Source organism: Passer domesticus, chromosome 2, assembly GCF_036417665.1.
Source record: "Passer domesticus isolate bPasDom1 chromosome 2, bPasDom1.hap1, whole genome shotgun sequence".
NCBI lineage: Eukaryota > Metazoa > Chordata > Aves > Passeriformes > Passeridae > Passer > Passer domesticus.
The window spans coordinates 104,847,844-104,865,770 of record NC_087475.1 but is presented as its reverse complement, the minus strand read 5'-3'; the positions used below and the strand labels follow the sequence as shown (position 1 = coordinate 104,865,770).

The 17,927-nt window shown below is 47.0% G+C and overlaps 1 protein-coding gene across 1 annotated transcript in view; it reads left to right on the top strand.

Annotated features, from left to right (window-relative positions):
• The first annotated feature begins 266 nt into the window (after nt 1–266).
• The window catches only part of CASQ2 (calsequestrin 2), a 32,545-nt gene continuing 14,884 nt past the window's right edge, over nt 267–17,927 (top strand). Inside the window, exons 1-3 of the mRNA XM_064410250.1 lie at nt 267–689; nt 14,588–14,672; nt 16,114–16,214. Of these exons, the coding sequence (XP_064266320.1) occupies nt 456–689; nt 14,588–14,672; nt 16,114–16,214 (420 nt within the window). The 5' untranslated portion in view covers nt 267–455. The remainder of the gene's footprint in view (nt 690–14,587; nt 14,673–16,113; nt 16,215–17,927) is intronic.

The window sequence follows — 17,927 nt, the reverse complement described above, 5'->3', positions numbered from 1 at the left end:
CATATTCCGAGGACTGACATCTTCCACTCCCTCCCTCTTGCCCACTCCCTCTCTCTCAGATGATGCAGAGTGCCAGCAAGTCCCTCAATGGTGTCATATCTGTCCTTTTTATTCATTGCAGGGTTTATTTTTAGCCTGAAACAACTGCTTCCTAAAAATGGAGTTCCTAATGACACGGGAGCTGGACACAGCTATGTAAGGTATCCAGGGCTTGGCCTGACAGCTTCTCCCGTCTGTCTCTCTCTTTGTTGTGAGTACAGGACAGCAAAGTTTGCTGCTCCCCACCAGCCTTGCAGTGTTTGGGCTCAACTCTAGGAAAGCAGCAGAGAGAAACTTAGAGAAACTAAGAGAAACTTAGTTCAAACTTCACCTGGAGTCTTTGGTCTCCCTCTCTTCTCAAATTAAGAAACAGGGGGACATTTACCCACTCTTTGCTGCACTCCAAGGGTGCCCCTATGAAGGCAATTTGCTGGATCCTGGCAGGTTTTTACCTGCTTTTCTGCTGCAAGGCAGAAGAGGGACTGAACTTCCCTACTTACGATGGCAAAGACCGAGTGATCGACCTCAACGAGAAGAATTACAAGCAGGCACTGAAGAAGTATGACATGCTCTGCCTGCTCTTCCATGAGCCTGTGAGCTCTGACAAGGTCTCCCAGAAGCAATTCCAGATGACAGAGATGGTCCTGGAGGTAAGTGCTGCTGCATGTCCCAGTCGGAGTCAGTACCACAGCACTGCTCAGAGTGGTGGAGAGGAGCCACAGGACAGGAGAGTCAAATGGTCTCATGCAGGGGAGGTTGGGCATCCAGAAGTTTGTTTAGTTGAATTTCAGTTAGCTCCTGCCTGAATTCTGCAAAGCCCAGGAAAAAGCCTCTTTTGTGCTGTTCTCATTTTGCTGGGAAATAGCTTTTCTGGATTGTCTGGCAGAAGTTCAGGCAATAGCGAGTAACTTTGCGAACCTCAGAAACATGAACTCAGTTTCCCAAGCACCTGAGTCCATAGCTTGAAATTTTTTGATCCTTTCTCATTCTGTGCAAGCCAGTATCCCACTTGTATTCTGGACTGAGGCCCATTTTTTATCCCACTAGGAGCAGTCAGCCAAGAAACCTTATCAAGCTGTGCAGCAAATGGGTGTCCTAGATCCCCATCTCAAAAGCTCCCTGCTGGTGCAGCATTAAATCCCTTTTTGTTTTTCTGACACTTGGTTGCCTGCTTGGAATCAGTCTATAGCTGCTTGTTAATGCAACCATTCTCTTCTGTGCTGGAAAAAGAGTGTTGTTAATTCTTTCATGAACGAATGATTCATTAATCCTCAGCAAAATAAATCATGGTAAAAGTGACAATGTAGATTTGTAGCATTCTTTCTTGTATTGTAGTTGTAATCCAGGGAATCATACAGCTGCAAGCCTTTATTGTTAGGTGCATGTTTCTTACCAGGAGCTTGCAAATATTCCCTCTTAACTAAAAGACATATTTGAGAAGAAAGTGTATTCAGAATTGCAGAAGAAACACTTCAGCTTTATTTGTCAGATCCAGAGAGAAAATGAATTGCACCCCTGAAAGTGTAGGAAATGTGAATAAGAAAATATGCTTGCTGAGGACTAGGACCCAAAAAAGTTCAGTGTCAAGTTCAAGGTCTGCTGACCTCCTCAACAAGCCTGATGACTGCCAGAAAGAAAGGCCCAAAAACGAACCAGATTTTACTCACCTGTCAGGCAATGGTTACTTTCTGCAGGTGAGTGATCAAACAACATTTGGCAAAGAAAAGAAAAAAGTAATGCTTGAACTCCAGCTGAAATGAGTATTGTTGAGAGTATAGTCATATTGTTGTTTAATAGGATAGCTATTTTGTGCTTGATAGGTGTCAAACAGTTACTAGGTACATATTTATAGAAACCTGACAGAAGCATGTCCCATCCCTGGAAATGTTCAAGGCCATGTTGAATGGAGTACTGGGCAACCTGGCATAGTAGAAAGTGTCCCTGTCCATGGCAGTGGCTTGCAACTAGATTATCTTTAAGATCCCTTCCAACCAGGCCATTCCATGTTTCCGTGACTCTATGGTCTGATGTCTACCATCAGTTTGAGTCCTCATGACACCATTGCCCATGCTATCAAGGGTGCGACAGCTGCAATATAATCTGGCCTTAAGCTTTCATTTTTCAGGATTGTATTCAGCCATGAGTACATTAGCTTAGGATTCTGGTGATTTATTTGGTTTCCAATTGCTCTCTGCTGTGGACTTCTTATGTGACCTTGGGCAAGAGAGTGAGGGTTAGACCTGCAGCAGACTTTACATAATTGTAGTCCTCCAGTCCCCTAGTGCTCAGTGTCCAGCTAACGGTGCCACACATCAACTGGCACTTGTGGCTTTGACCTCAAAATTTCCAAAGCACTTGCAGTGCTGATTCAGTGCATGTATCACAGTTTCAGAACAGTCCCTCCCTTGGACTGGGAACTGCAGCAGCAGCAATCTGACAGCCCAAGCACAAGAGATATCTGCAGACTGAGCACTTCTTTGCTTCTGTCACCCAGGGGGAATCAGAAAGGGAGAGGGTCTCAGAACGCAACAGAGAAGATATGTTCTATTCAGCATAGGACACCGGCCAGAATGGTGCTACAGTTTCCAATTTCTGTACTAATTTAACCATGGGAGCACTCTGAAAGGAGTGGGCAAGCCAGGTTGTAATCTGCTCCTTCTTGTGAGAGCGTTCAATTCCCTCAGTTCAAGCCATAGTTGTTGTACCATAGGAGTCATTCTTAATTTTCCCTGTCTGAGTTCATCTGCTGGACTTCACTGTATGTTCACCAGCACAGGGAGAAGGAAAGAAATGTCTGCAGTGGCTCTGAGATGTGGAGCTGTTTGCCTGTGAGATCAACTGCCTGGGATCATTATTCCTGGAAGCAGTCAGCAACTGAACCCAGGTCTCTTGTAATTTGAGCAAGCCTTAGAGTAGTGAGCTGCTCTGTAGGCACAGGAGCAGTGACAGGGCTCTCCTTCCAGCCAAACCTGAGAAAAGTTCACTCAGGAAGGTTTTACATATCTAATTTCAGTAGAGGGGTCAGGAATTGGAGTGCTGAAGGTCCTTTACACCTGAAATGAAGTATCTAAGAGGTACATACTCCAGCCCTCACTATTCCCTGCCAGCTGTCTTGGGAGGTTCCCAGCACAGGGTGCTGCCTGTGATAAGATGCTCCTTTCTAGAGCACCTCATGTTTATCCATCTAACTTTACTGACAATTTTCCTGCTGTTTTACATTGAGACATGCTGCTTTCACAGCCTGGCAATACAGTATGTCTTTATCCCCCTTCCATACAATGTCATCAGTCTCCATCCTTAGGAATAAAAGTGAGCCTCCATCCAACACACAGGCAGGTGTGGAGCAAAGCAAAGGTCTGAGCTGGTGGTTAAGGGTTGTTCCATCAGTTTGTCTCATGGACATGCATGGGTGGGCACATAGGCTTAAAGAATTTAAGTCCAGAAAACCCCCAAATAGTCCATCCTTTCTGCTTCTCTCACACATGGCTTATGAAAAATGTACAATTCCAAAGATCAAAGACATGAAGAATTACCTTAGACACCAAAGAAAAGAGCAAGAGAGATCCACCATGGCTTCCTTGAAATATGTAGCTCATCAGTAACAAGCTCTGACTGGGGCCTCTCCCAGGAGTGAAGAACACATGAGGCTCTCTCTTAACTGGGTCCTTTGAAATTCCATGGGGGCTGAGCTCATATGGCAACACTTTCTTCTTCCAGGGAACTTCAGCCTTTTCCCTTCCAGGTCTTTGCTCTTCATAAAACTTGCAATATCTTCATTATGTTCAAGATCACTGACTCTGGAAAATTTGGTTTAAAAGGGCCAAGAGGTAGAAAGCTTATTAGGGAAGGCAGCTGATAGGGGAGAGAGAAGAGAATCACAAGGCTCTCATTTACTTAGGAAATCAAACTGACAACATGGTAGCACATAAGTAAAGTTGAGCATCTATTTAAGGACTTTACTAAACCATAACTATACACAGCAGACCAAGAAGTGATATAAGAAAAATTTCCTTCCCAAGAAAGAAGAGAAGTGTGTAGGACTGACTGACACTGTTGAAAGCTGAGGATGCACACCCACTGTCACCAGAAGAGCGATGATGTCATCAAGCTGATATTACATTTGGCACAGCACATGGGGTGTTCAGCTCCCTGTATCCAGGTGGACTGGATCAACAAATTCCCACGCAGCCCAGGGTCACTTTCCAGTTTAGAAGGGGAATGAAGGTGATGATCATTATGAAGCAGTCCTAACAGCTCTTACCACCTACACTGCTGGGTGCCAGCTGGTGACAACAGGGTCCAGAGACAACTGAACCCCTCCGCCAGCAAAAGCAGCTTCTTTGGACCATCGTTAGTCCATGACAACAGCTCCAGGGGTGGCAGTGCCAGCCCCTCAGGTCCACATTGGAAAAATGGGGGTTCTTGGGTTGGTCTGTCAGGAAAAATAGCAAAAGGACTGATTTGAGATGCCTACTGCTTTCTGGCTGGATGGAAAAGAGTTGGGGAAGGATTGTTCTAAGACAATGCTGGGCAGAGATATCATGAGCACAGGCTGTTTCACAGCTCAGGTTAAAGGGTTCCTTTCCTTTGTGTACCTTTCCCCTATGACTCCACTCTGCACCACTGGCTACTGGAAAGCACCTACACCTTGAGTAGGGAAAAGCCTCCACAGGGCAATGCAGAGTTTCATCCAAGCAGTCCCAGAGATAACAGCAGCCATTCCTACCCTGTGGGGATGTTTGCAAGAACTCTGCATGTTCCATGAGGTGAGCACAGTGAAGAAAACAAAACAGCCAAGCAATCACAATAATTGTTTAACAGACAAGTAAAAGAAAAATCTGCTTGTCCTAAAATATCTTAACTTTAATGAAGAAGGGTTAAGAGGGGAAAAGATCAAAGCAGTAAATCTGAGATATACCTGTTCTGCTTTTTTCCTCTTCTCTGTCTCCTCTACCATATTTCACCCTTTCTTCTACCATCACTTCTAAGACCTTCTCCCTTCTCATCTCTGAATGTCCTAAATAGGGAGTTTGGCCTTCCAGTGGGCCAGCCCCTGTCTCTAGGAATCATGTAGCAAGAATAAATGAGCATTGGTGTCAGGGGCTTTCCTTTTGCACTTGAGAAGCTGTCTCCAGCAGCTGAGGGGTTCTCACTGTCATAGCAGGCTGCCTGTGATGCACTCTGGTATCCTCTTTCTTCTGAAACTCCCTCAGTCCCAGCTCCCCTGCCATTCTTCCCTTGCCATCTGTGTGCATGTGTAATATCCTTAAAAAAGAGAGGCTCATCAAGCCCAGATATTTTGGTCCCTTCAATGCAACAGTGCCCCTAGACTGAAAGTTCATGGTGTGGAACAATCCAGTCTGATAAGAGGCAAGAGAAGAGGGATGTGATACTTCCCTCTCCAGATGAGGCCTAGGATCAGTCCAGCCTCTAGCAATAAATGGCAGAACAGAGTGAAACTCTTGAACATATTTGTCCAATTCTGTAACATGGAAACACAGCCAGTATCTACCTGTGGTGTGAAAGGGAAAGAAGGATTTTGAGTCCAGTGAAAGGCAAGGATTAAACTGTGTGTAAGCTCTACTTCTAATTAATTTATCTCCAAGTGCTGAAACTAATGCAGCTTCCAGCTCAGGATGGAAAAAGTAGTACAAGGTCAGCTGGTTTGGGGGTAGTTTCACTCATATTGTCTTGAACTCTCTAGAGAGCAGATATTCCCATAAGAGCTCAGAGCCATGTAATGCATAGCAAAATGTCTCTTTCTGCTTCTGATGCAACTAAGAATAAAGTTTTATCAGTTTAGGTCTGTATACTTTAGCCCCAAAATCCATAGGAACCAGGAGATGAGATTCTACTTTGTCCCCATCTCTAGGTATAAAAATATAAAATCTTTAAAATATACAAAATATCAGTAAAAATAGAAATATAAACCCAAGCCCTTTCTTTAAGCACCCTTTTCTGTTTGTTTCACAAACTCAGATTTCAGACCTTTTCTTTGAAAAAGGCCATGTTTATGGGACAGTGCCTCAACACAATTTAGTGAAGAGGTATGAGTATAAATATGGATATGCAAGACATGTTCAATGACTGTCACAGAAATTTGCAGTTCTCTGGGTCCTTACAGAACAAGTTCTCAAAGTGAGAGATGAGGGACATCTGTCTGGATAAGTATGTGTGCAAGAGCCTGTAATAAAAGAGGTGTTTTAGCTTCTACGTCTAGAAAAGTCCTTCCACTACAGATAATGTAGAGAATAAGGAAGGGAGGAAGGAAAAGAAAAAGGAAAGCTGTGCATTGATTACTTCCCATTTGAGGCCATGTAAGTAGGTCTCAACTCAGCAACAGCCAGCAGAGTACTGATTTTTAGCAGTAGCACCCAGGGGGTTTCACTCACTGACATGCCAGTCACAAAAACAGGTTACAGAAAGCTCCCTGTTTCACAGATGGGCACATTGACATCTAGGGACAACTGTGTGCCTTGATTTTTCTGTGTAATTGTAGCCAAAATAATTTCCAAGGCTGAATTACCTATTATTGACATATTTCTTCCTTTGAAGTCCCTCTGTCAGTTCTAAGAAGTGACTTTGGACAGGCTGCATGAGCAGCATCTCTCCTAAGACCACACTTTCACAGCCATAAATGTGCTTTGAAAGGCACCTTTCTCATCTGCTAAATTATGATTGGGGAGGGGATCTAAAGAATGCAAATGTCTCCCAGAGACATGGAAGACCCTTGTGATCTTGGGCTTGCTTTGCTGGCAGAGCACAAGGCCAAGTCTGCTCAGGTTTTGTGGCCTTTCTTGGCCCTGAAGTGTGGAGCTCTTATCACAGTCCAGCTGTTGCAAACAACCTCTGTAGATGTGCTAGAATCATGGAATAATTTAGATTGGAAAACACTGCTAAGATCATCAAGTCCAACCATTAACCCAGCCCAGCCCACCACTAAACCATATCTGAGTGCCACATCTACATATCTTTTAAATAATTCCAGACATGGCAACTCCACCACTATCCAGAGCAGCCATAGCAGGGCTTGACCACCCTTTCAATGAAGGAATTTTCCCTGATATCCAACCTAAACTTCCCCTAGTGCAATTTGAGCCCATTTCTATGCAAGACCTTGAGCTGCAAGGAGACTCAGAAATTTCTGAGCCACCCCTCCCTTCAGAAATGCAGTTGAGGAAAAATGTGGAAAAGTCCATCCTCTTTGGTCTTGCCATCCTGCCATGCTAGTCTGGTTCCCCTAAAAGTGCCACAAGGGTTCCCAGTGTCTTTCTCCTGGGCTGGTTCTCAGGAGGCAGGGTCTCACTTTTGTATTATGAAATGCCTTTCATACAAATGCAAAATGATTTGGATTTGAAGGGACTTTAGAGACTACCTAGTCCAACCCTCCTGCCATGGGCAGAGACACCTTTCACTAAATGAGGTGTGACTTCCTCTTCAGGGTGGACCATCACACCATGTTGCTCAAAGGCCCCTCCAGCCTGGCCTTGGACACTTCCAGGGATGGGGCATCCATGTTTTCTCTGGTAGCCTGTTCCATTGTCTCACCAGGCTCACTATGGAGCCTTTTCTTGGCCTTATCCTGAGTGAAAGGCCCAAGAAGGGCTAGCTTGAGCTCACTCTCACCTACTCAGAGGACATGTGTGGTGTTTGTAGTTACCATTTCAAGTTCCCTGCCCTGGACCTGACATTTTGCAGGAGCTGACCACAGGCTGGGGCAGCTGTTGCTCTGTGAGGCAGACTGGGTAGGGGTGGCCATGCCGTGCTCGCCCACCCTGACCTTACTCCAGAGCCTGGTCTGCCAGTGTCCTTCATCTAAAACCAAACTAATCAAAGACCATGACTGCCCTTCCTTCGTGCCTGAACTTCATTTGTGGGAAGAATGGAAAGGGGATATGATAATTCCTTTTAAACACCCGGGAGGGAGAAGACCTATTTAAGTGCAAAGCCTAAGGACAAATGGGCTATGAATAAAACAAGTCTGGAACTACAAAGTCCCTAATCACCAGAGGAGGAAGGGGAGAACAGTCCAATGAGTCTTAAATGGACACTGACTGCTATGTGACAGAGACTGAATGGCACGATTCTGAGTCTGATGACCAAAGAGGTCTTTTTGCAGCCTCTGTCCCTAAATAACAGGCAACCAGACACGAAATCCAAAGCCTAGGAAATAAGTGACTTAGCAAGGTCCAAGTTCTCCTTTCTTTTTATTTTTTCCCTTTGCACATTGGGATTTACCTACATACATGAGAAAAAAAAAAAAACAAACAAAAACTTGCCCAAGGAAATGGAGCGAGCAGCAACCAAGAACTCAGTTCCCAGGCAGTCGCTCCTCCCCTCCCCAGCACCCCAGAGGGTCAGCGCTCCCTCCTGAGCAGTGCTGATGGTGCTCATTCCTGCGTGCTCTCTGACACAGCTCCAGTGAAGGCCAGCTGCTGTACATGATATGTTCTTTTTCTGGGAACCCTGTTGGGCCCTGGCAGGAGACACTGCCATCAACTAGCAGACCTCTGACACCTCGAACCCAGTGCAAGGAGGGCTGTGTATATTTAAAACTTTCTCAGTTCTTATTTCTCTCTTCTCACTCCTTCTGGAAAAGGTCTTTCTTATCTCTAGGACCACTCTGTTCCCCCAGGGCCCTGACTCACCGATCCTGCCTGTGGATGCAGGATGAGAGCTCCCAGCTCTTGCCTGCAGCATCCTGAACTCTCAGGGATTCCAGAGGTGCTGGCTTACACTCACTTGGGTCAGAAACTGGAGAAATCTGGCTTGTTCCTGAGAGCCAGAGGCATAGGAATGACATGGACATGTGTAGGTGAATGGGCTTAATACCAAGCATGCCTCCCTCCTCCAGCACCCACTTAAAGCACCCAGCTTTCTGCCCTGCATCAGCTTCACAGCAACATCCAGCCTTCAATTTCAAAGCAGATTTTCTGAGGCCAGAAAGAGGAACCATGGAGCAACAGCCTCACTTTTGTCAAGGACAAGGACAGCCCCCAAACTACACTGTCAGTCTCTGTTTTGGAAAGGGCAGCTTAGCCATGTGGCCCCTGCCCAGTCCCAGGCGCCTGGGGCAGCACACACACACAGAGACACATTCATGTCCCTGTCTGCCCTTGACATGCAAGTTGCACAACTGAGTTGCCAAAACATCTGCGATGCCGTGCCAGCAGGGACCGGCTGGGAGCAGTGGCAGGTGACCCCTGCACCCATGGGTGCTCGGTGCCACGGGCACCAGCCTCAGTGGGCTTGTGGCTGGGGAGGCTGTGCTTTGGCTTGCAGCTGGCTAAAATTAGGGATGCCAGGAGCAGATAAAAATACAGCCCTAGCTATGTGAAACCTTTAGAGAGGCAGCCAGAGAGCACGCTGCCGTATGTCTGACCCCTCTGAGTGGCTGTGCAACAATTAAAGCTCCAGGGCAGCATTTTTGAAGCATTACCTGTGAAAGCCAGCTCTGAGGGAGTGACCTTTGCACGTTCCATATTTGGGGACTTGCCTTTTAGTCCAAGGAGTAGTGATCCCTAGGACAGCAGGTTCAGCCTCTCCAAGCAGCTCAGGTGGTGGAAAAGTGTTGTAAGGTGGGACCAACATACTCTCCTTCAGTCCCCACTGCCAACAAAGTGACTTTTCCAGTGGCAGCTGCTCAGCAGGCTTCTGGCCCTGCTCTTTGATCACCACAGTGATCAGCCTGAACTGTGGAAAAGCCTAAGATATTACTAGTGTGGTATACAAGGGGGTGCTAGTGGGGACAGCACAGCATTAGGAAAGAGAAATAATGGCCTCTGTTCTCCAAGAAACTGCCCGATGTCTCAAACAGAGTAGCCAACTATGGCGTGTAGGTGGGAGTCCTGCATAAGGATTCAAAAGTTCTGGGGGAATACACTAAAAACTTGTCATCTCCTCCTGCTGTTTCTGAAAATAAAAACCTAACATTCTGGGATATAAACTCGTCAACATTTCATCAACCATATTCTGAGCATGAGCATTAACTGCAGCATTAAAGAGAGTAGGAAAGAAGCAGCAGAGGAGTGTAGATTGCTTGAGGGATGTCTCCTCATCATCTCCTGTTGCACTTCTCCCTGCATTACTGGAGTTTTGTTCTTCCTCCATTGCTAAATAGCAAAACAGAAAGCTCACTGTGGTTAAGAGAAGTGTACTCATGATGGCTTTCAGAGACACCCAAATGCCCCCCAGCCCTTCCTCCCAAGCCTGAGCAGCTGGGGAAGATGAGCCTTATTGTCCGTGGGAGCTCTGGGCAGGTGCTAGAGAAGTGGGAAGAAAATCCAGGCCTGAATGCCATAATGTCACTTCACAATGAAAACTGACCATGCTGAGGCAGTCACTCCTCCCACTCCCATTTTTAACCCTCTCTGAGGGATTTTTGTCTACCATTTAGCAGCAAAACTGACAAGTACAAGGTTTGGCACAATCAGTGCTGCCTGCAGCTGGAACAGGAGTATGGTCAGGCAGACAGTGACATTTCTGCTGCTGTATAACCTAGGATTTCAGAATGACCCTATGGGCTGTTTAAATCTCCCAAAACTTCCCAGCATCACACCTAGGCTCAGATAGGTGCCATGGGTGTGGAGCTGAGAGGTTGGACAGGGAGCTGTGCCTTTCCATATCCATTATTCTGAGTGCCTGTAACTGCTAACACCATCCAGGATGAGAGGGTTCTTGCATACTTGCTAGTACTCAAGCTTCACTTTGGGCTGGACCTCCCACACATCCCAGAGGGCCATTCACCCCCTACACTCACCCAAATTCAAGTATGGTTCTTACCTGAGGGATATGGAAGAAAGGAGCAGTGCTGCCCAACTCACACCTCTTTTTCCCAGTGCTGCATGGGACACAGCTTGGGATCCTATGGGTAGAGAGTGTGCATTGCAAAGACTTCATGAACATGAGAATAAGGCTGCAACATGTGCATGGGACATGAACTTGCAACTTACTAGGCTCTTTGCTCATGCTCTCAGCCAACTCTGACAGCCCAAAGCTCTTGCTCTACCTCAGAGACTGCATGATCTGTTATGACCAGTTCTTCCAGGGCATGTTTCTACCCTCCATGTCTCCATGCAGCTGTTGAAGCTAAATTATGTGCTATGGAGATAGAGGCTGACACAAAGGCAAGGGCTTTGGCTGGCCAAGACTTCGAGCAATATGAATTTAAAGGCAGGAGGAGGAGGGGCTGTGCTCTTAGATTACAGATGCCTCGGTCCCAAGGCCCTGAGCCAAGAGGATTGTCAAGATTAGAAACATTATCTGCATTCAAATCCCACTAGCATTATGGAATCAGAACATACTGTAAGGGGATATATAAATGCTTGATACTGTAATGAGTAGGGGGAAATTAGCCAAACTACTGTGCCTCTGGCATGCTCCATATCTTGCTGCCTTTTCTGGTTCAAATATAGGTGTGGGAATGTATCGTCACCTCTGCACAGGTTAGACTCTCCTGCTGCAGTGGAAAGCAGAGAAAGCAAGGCCAGGAGCAATGCCCAGCCCCTGCATAGCTTGCACTTGCAAATGCCACCAAAAACACCCTGCAAAGTCTCCTGCCTCCAGGCTCTGCCACAGTGGGAAGGGCTCCTGAAAGTTTCATGTTGCACAAAGACCTCCCTGTTGTGAGACCCTGCTCTGGAGAGAAGCTCAGGCTGTACTGTTCTCATTGTCTCACTGGCATGAAGGTCTCTGCAGAGGAGGCAGGCTGCCCACGGAGCTCCCAGCTCTGCCCCCTCAGGCACACTCACACACCATACACAAGCACTCTCCTGTATGCCCAAACTGTTGCACATCTCTGGGGATGAGCCTGTGCAGAGGAACACCTCCAAACACTCACACCCACCATACACACACCTCCAGGAGACAGTCTTGCTAGACACAGTCACAACAAACCCTGCCACATAAACAGGCACACCTCCAGCATTACTGAGACCTTTTTTTTGGCTACTGAGCACTCCTACAGCCTCACACAAAGAGGCTTTCATCACATCACCCATGTTTTCTTGACACTTTTACTCTTTTCCAGCAAGCTTCCATGCTCACAGCTACAGAACTGCACCCACACCCCTCCGAAGAGAACCTTGTGTGTGCTGCATGCTGACATACATGAATTCTGATCAATGCCTCCTTCCTTGCACACATCCCTGCTCACATCCAACCACTTGTGTGTAGCAGGTGTTGCAGCTTTTCTGCATATTTCTGACCTTCAAACACTCACAAGAAACCCTAACCATCTCCTGTGTGCAGGAGTCAAGAACTACTGGGCTTAAACTGCCCTGACTCTGTCTGGCACATGGCTGACGTAACTGTAAATAACTAAATCAAGTATGGATGGACTGGACATGACTGAACAAATCTTCTTCCCTTGGCCATTCTGTGTTCTCCTATGGTCACAGAGCAGCCAGAGTCTCAAGTGGTGGTTCTCAGAAACCTCTTGCTGGTATACACAACCACCAACAGGGACGTGCTGACAATGTCCCAGAAAGCTGATGATCCTACAGACTCCATCCTTTTGTCCAGTCAGGGCAGATCCCCATAACGGGAAATGGAAAATCTCTTCCCTTACCACCACTGACTTGCAGATGTCTAGAGCGCTCACAAGAGGCATCCATCTCTCACTGCAAATATGGGGCTCCAGCTGCTCTTGGGTGCGCTAAGTGGTCTGAGCCACCAGATGGGATGCCAAACCAGACCGGTGCCTTATCAGCCCAATCAATGGATATGCAAACACAAATTAGTGCTCTGACCCTTTCATGCAGCGTCCACTATAAGCACAAGCCCTGAATCTGCAGCCTTACCTTAATTTCAAACCACTGGCAAAGAGCAGGGAAAGAACTCTGACACCCCTGTTTCCTGTGCAACACAGGCACCCCTTTTGCCTCCCATGGTGGCATTTGCCCCTAAAGACAACAGGGCAGGTGGCTGCAGGGGCATCAAAGTTGCAGTAATGCTGTGGTGTTTGGTGGAGTCTTTTTCCTCCTGGAGGGCTTTGGGACAGCCCTGAGTACATGTAATTGGTGGAAAGGAGAAAATAACTACATTCTCCATCTCTCCCTTTTGCTCCAGCAAGGTCTCTGAGCCCTGATCACCAGGGTGCCTGCCACAGCCCCCAGAATTTCAGGGACAGGCTGACAGCACAGGGAGCTGCCTGGCCCCATGACACCCCGTTGCACAGACAAGGTGGCTGCCCGGCCACTTTTGCTCCCCAATGCCTCTAATCACCGCTCACTCTCACAGAGGCCTGGCACAGGCAGAAACTATTTATAGCAGGGGAGCCAAGGGGCCACGTGTCCATGGTGGCAGCGCCGCTGGGTGACATTCAAACTGGCTTTGAGTCTGGGGGAGGGAGCCAAAATGAGCTGGGGCAGGGGGGGAGCTTCCTCATAAATCAACCCACCATCTCTCTGGCCATGGCTTTCTTCTGCCCCCCTCCAGCCTCCTGCTGCCAAGCACTGACAGCTGTGCCCTAATAGGGACATTCCTGCCCCAGAGGCTCCTGACCCCTCATCTTCATCATCCCCCGCCATCCGGCAGGGCTGGGAGGAGGAACAGCAAGAAGACCATCAGCATCAGAGGCATTTGTGCAGCAGGAAGGGAGAGGGAGGAGGAGAAGGCTCTTACAGCTGCTTGGTGGTTCTCAGAGCATCATTACTACCTTGTAGGGTCTCTAGTATGCTTGTGGTGGGGCTGTCAGTCATCCAGTGCATAAGTGGATCCATTTACCAGGGTCAGTGCATCTCTAGGAGCCAATTTGGAATTCACAGGGTCTCACTCGGGGTCGCTCTCACCACCAGGCCCTTGCAGAGCGTCTCTCCTTTCCTCACATATCTATTTTCACAAAACAGGCAGGAACTTGATATCTTCAAGAGGCCCCTTCGTCAAAGATGGTGGGAACAGGGTGCAGTGGTTTTGCAAAGCTGTGAGAAGGTGAACATGAGCATGGCTGGGCTTAGATGTGTTTCTTTAGTAAAAACAGGGGACCAGGATCCGGGGGCTTACTGAAGCTTAGATAGGAGGCATGACTTCAAGCACTTCATAGGAAAAGGAGTCTGCTTTGGCCACCCCATCACATGCATGAGGAATACATCATGCTGCAGAGTCCTGCATGCACTGCTGCCTGGCACCATGCACTTACAGAGTTAAAATGTCCATGGTGCCCATGTCACACTCCCCTGCAGGAAGCCACCAAGGCTACAGAGAAAACAGGTTTTGCTTTGTGTTGGTCGCACAGGATTTCGTTCCAGCCATCCCCCCTGCTCTGGTGTCCCCAGCTCACTCAGGAGCCCTCTCCTGAGGCCACTGTCAAACAGCACACGGTAGTGCCAGCAGACTCCCTGCTGCAACACAATGGGAACCATCCCAACCCTTGTGACCTCTGGGTTATCAGCAGAGAGGCAGCATGTGACACAGCCCACCCATTGGTGAAGCTCAACAGCAGAATATGGGTCACTTGTGTCTGTCATGTCATGCTAGCAGGGCATGGTGCCCTTTTGCTACCCTGTGGTGTTAACGCTACTAATGTTGGGCTCTCTGCTTCTTCCCACAGCTGGCAGCTCAGGTCCTGGAGCCCAGGAGCATTGGCTTTGGGATGGTGGACTCCAAGAAGGATGCCAAGCTTGCCAAAAAATTAGGTGAGTCCCAGGTCTGACATCTCTGGAATAGCTTGGAGAGACTGTGGGAGTGATGTGCCTATGGGAGTCCCTTAGAGGACAGCCAAATCCTCGTTACCAGGGTGGGGAGGATGATGGTGGCACTTGCACACTGACCACCAGCCCACCCCAACAGGGGCAGGACCAGGGGTGGGGGTGAGGATGAGAGAGACAAGCCAAGACCCTTCCAGAAAAATCAAACCAAACCAAAGCAAGTGAAAAAGAAAGTCAATTCATGCTGTAATGATAACAGGGTGTAAGTTCATAGCTTTCCATGCAGAAATAGTAAATAGGTGCCATGGAGTAACTTCCTGCTCTTCCTACACAGAGACAGAACTGACACAGCAGTGCAGAGCCAGAAGATATGGGGAAAACACTTAGTCCCCCAAATGTCATCAGCCCCACGACCCAATGACCCCTGTCAACCAGTGGAGCAGCCACAGCCTTGCAGCGGCTTGGCAGTCATATGCCAATCACTCTGGTTTGTTCCCCAGAGTGAAAGAGGAAATCTGCTCTAGAGGTAGAAGGCTGCTGCATTGCCCACCCCTGGACACAGCTGCCTTCCAGGGCCTGGCAGTCCCTTCACATTTTAGCCCACAAACCAATACAGGAATACTGTGTTACATTAATACAACAGCACACAAATATACTGATAAACCTAATGTTTAAACATACTGGACTGTAATTTTCTTTCCTAAATAGAGGCTGTGAGTGCTAATGGGAGCTAAAGTAAAGACAAGAGCTTCTGCCTCTCCAAGAAGAAACAAACTACCAACCTCCTTGGCCAGTGGTACCCTGCCATCCTGCATTGCAGGAGACCAGTGCTGTTGATTTTGGAGCGTCCAACAAGGTTCTGTGGCAGACAGACCTTAGTCCAGGGATATAGCACTGAAATCTGTCACCCTGTCATCTGTGGTATCTCTATCATTGGTCTCTAACCCTTTTGCCAAGGCCAGCTAAGCCTCAGACAGTCTGAAGCTCACTTTCAGGTCACTGGTGACGCTCACATAGTTCAGCCTTCTCTGGACAGTGAGCACAACCCGAATCAAAATCCTATTTCCATATAGTGACAGGTTGTTAAAATCTGAGCTGCCAGTTAGAGCCCAGTGTTTACTGTAAGATAGACAGCCAAGCTAAAACAAGTTTCTGGTGCAGAATTTTTCCAGCTGAGACCAAACTGTGACCTGAATGAAAAGTTCAGCATTGGAAAGAAGTTAGCACCAGTTCTGTCTGAAGTCTGTCCCCTGTGTCATGAAACATCACTCAGGAGATTACTCAGGTTGTTTCTAACAGGACCAACACAGCAAACTGGCAATTGCATTTTCCTAGGAGGAATTGCTGGGATAACAAGCAAGGCACTCTGCACTAAACATGCTTTTAACAACATGTTAACCACTTATTGTTTCCTCTCTTCTTCTTTCAGGCTTGCTTGAAGAGGGAAGTCTCTATGTTTTTAAGGATGAGCGGTTGGTTGAATTTGATGGAGAACTGTCTGCAGATGTCTTGGTGGAATTCCTCTTGGATGTAAGCACAGATAAGCTCAGAGCTAGATAAAACCTCTCAGAGGAGACCTTGCAAATACTTAGTTTGCTAAAAAAACAAGTGTACTTTTGTTTGAAATTTCATCCTTGCTTGCTATTTGCTGGTAGAGATGGCATTTGGCATCTTCTCCAATACCTATCTGACCATGAGATCCCAGGAAAAGTGATATCCTTACATGCCACTAAACACGTTATATCTTAGAGAAAACCTCCCCTCATTCCTATATACAGAGTATTTGGATGGAAGTCAGCTACAATCCTTATAACTGACTGCTGTTCACCCATCCCAGTTAGCAAGCTTGTGTATAAACACTTCGCCATTTGCAAAATCTTTCATGCTTTTTCTTTCTTTCTTTTTTTTTTTTAAGAGCTATTTTCAAAAAAGAATATCCAAGAAGTAGGGTTCTCATAGAGCAACTAAAAAGAGCTCAGTGCATTGAAAAAGGCTTATGTTGCAAACTATTTGCCTATTTCTAGACACAAGCAACATAGCATCTCTTCAGTGAACTTGCCAAATTACACTGCCACAAGTGAGAGGAGATCAGGGTCCTAGAACTAAATGGTCTTGGGTCATTTTGTGCATGGGCACAATGATGCACTCACCTTTGTGCCTAAATGCAAAAGCTATGCTGAATCCCACATCTACATGTTGCACTTCTCTTTATTTACATTTTATTCCTAGGAGAGGCAACAAAACCCATGGTCTTTGCTTTATAAATGAGAACATTTTGCAGTGGTTTGGCTTTCCTTTGAAGTGAGGCTTTCTTTGTAAGTGGCCATGCAGTAATGCAGATAAGGGAGGTAAGGTGAGCAGCGGAGCTGGCAGGGTTTGTTTCCCAGGGTGGCAGGTTGCCTACATGGTCACCTGTGATTCAGAACTGCTGGTGAGGAAAGGCATAGCCAGGGAATTAAAACAGATCCCTAGGACCTCAGCTCTCCCACGACAATGTCTGTGGCTGCATTGGATGTTGTGACCAAAACAAAAGCAAGTGGCTTTAGGGACAGAAATAGGCATCTGCCTCACCCATAAGGGCCACAGACAGGGCAGAGCTTTGCCATGACCCTGCAGCAGTGGGATCCCAGGTTCCCATGGCTCAGGCCACCATGGCAGCAGGAAATCACACATGCTGCTGCGGGCACAGCAAAGGCACAGCCTCACACCACAGCATCACTCTCAAGGATGCTGCAAGGCACTTCATGAGGTTTTGCTTGCTATGCCATGCGGTGTGTCACTGAAAAATCATGTTCTGTGAAAAAAGAAAGAGAGCAAGGATTTGTGTTTTTGTGATTTCCATTCAGGAAGGAAAATACCTGGCAAAGCTAGAAAATAAAACCAGACATGGCTGTGGTGCCTTGGCAGCCTCATCTGAAGAGTAAAAGAAACCCAGAGGTTCTCTACTCCTCTGTAGGCAGTGGCTTGCCTGCTTTTTTTTCTTCTAGTGAAAACACACTTGATTTATACTACTGTAGCTGGGCAAAATAATCAGACTGAACCTTTCCACCAGCAGTGACTAGTTAAGAAAAGAGAAAAAAAGTTTTTATCAATGACAGTCTAAAGTGCCAGACAGGTCTCACAACTTTACCATTAACATTGTGAAGTGTCTAGGACGAAAGAATAGGTTTAAACTATTTTGCATAGGATGAGGATCACCCAGGAAAATTCACATCCAGATTTTCTACTGCTCCAAACCACTGT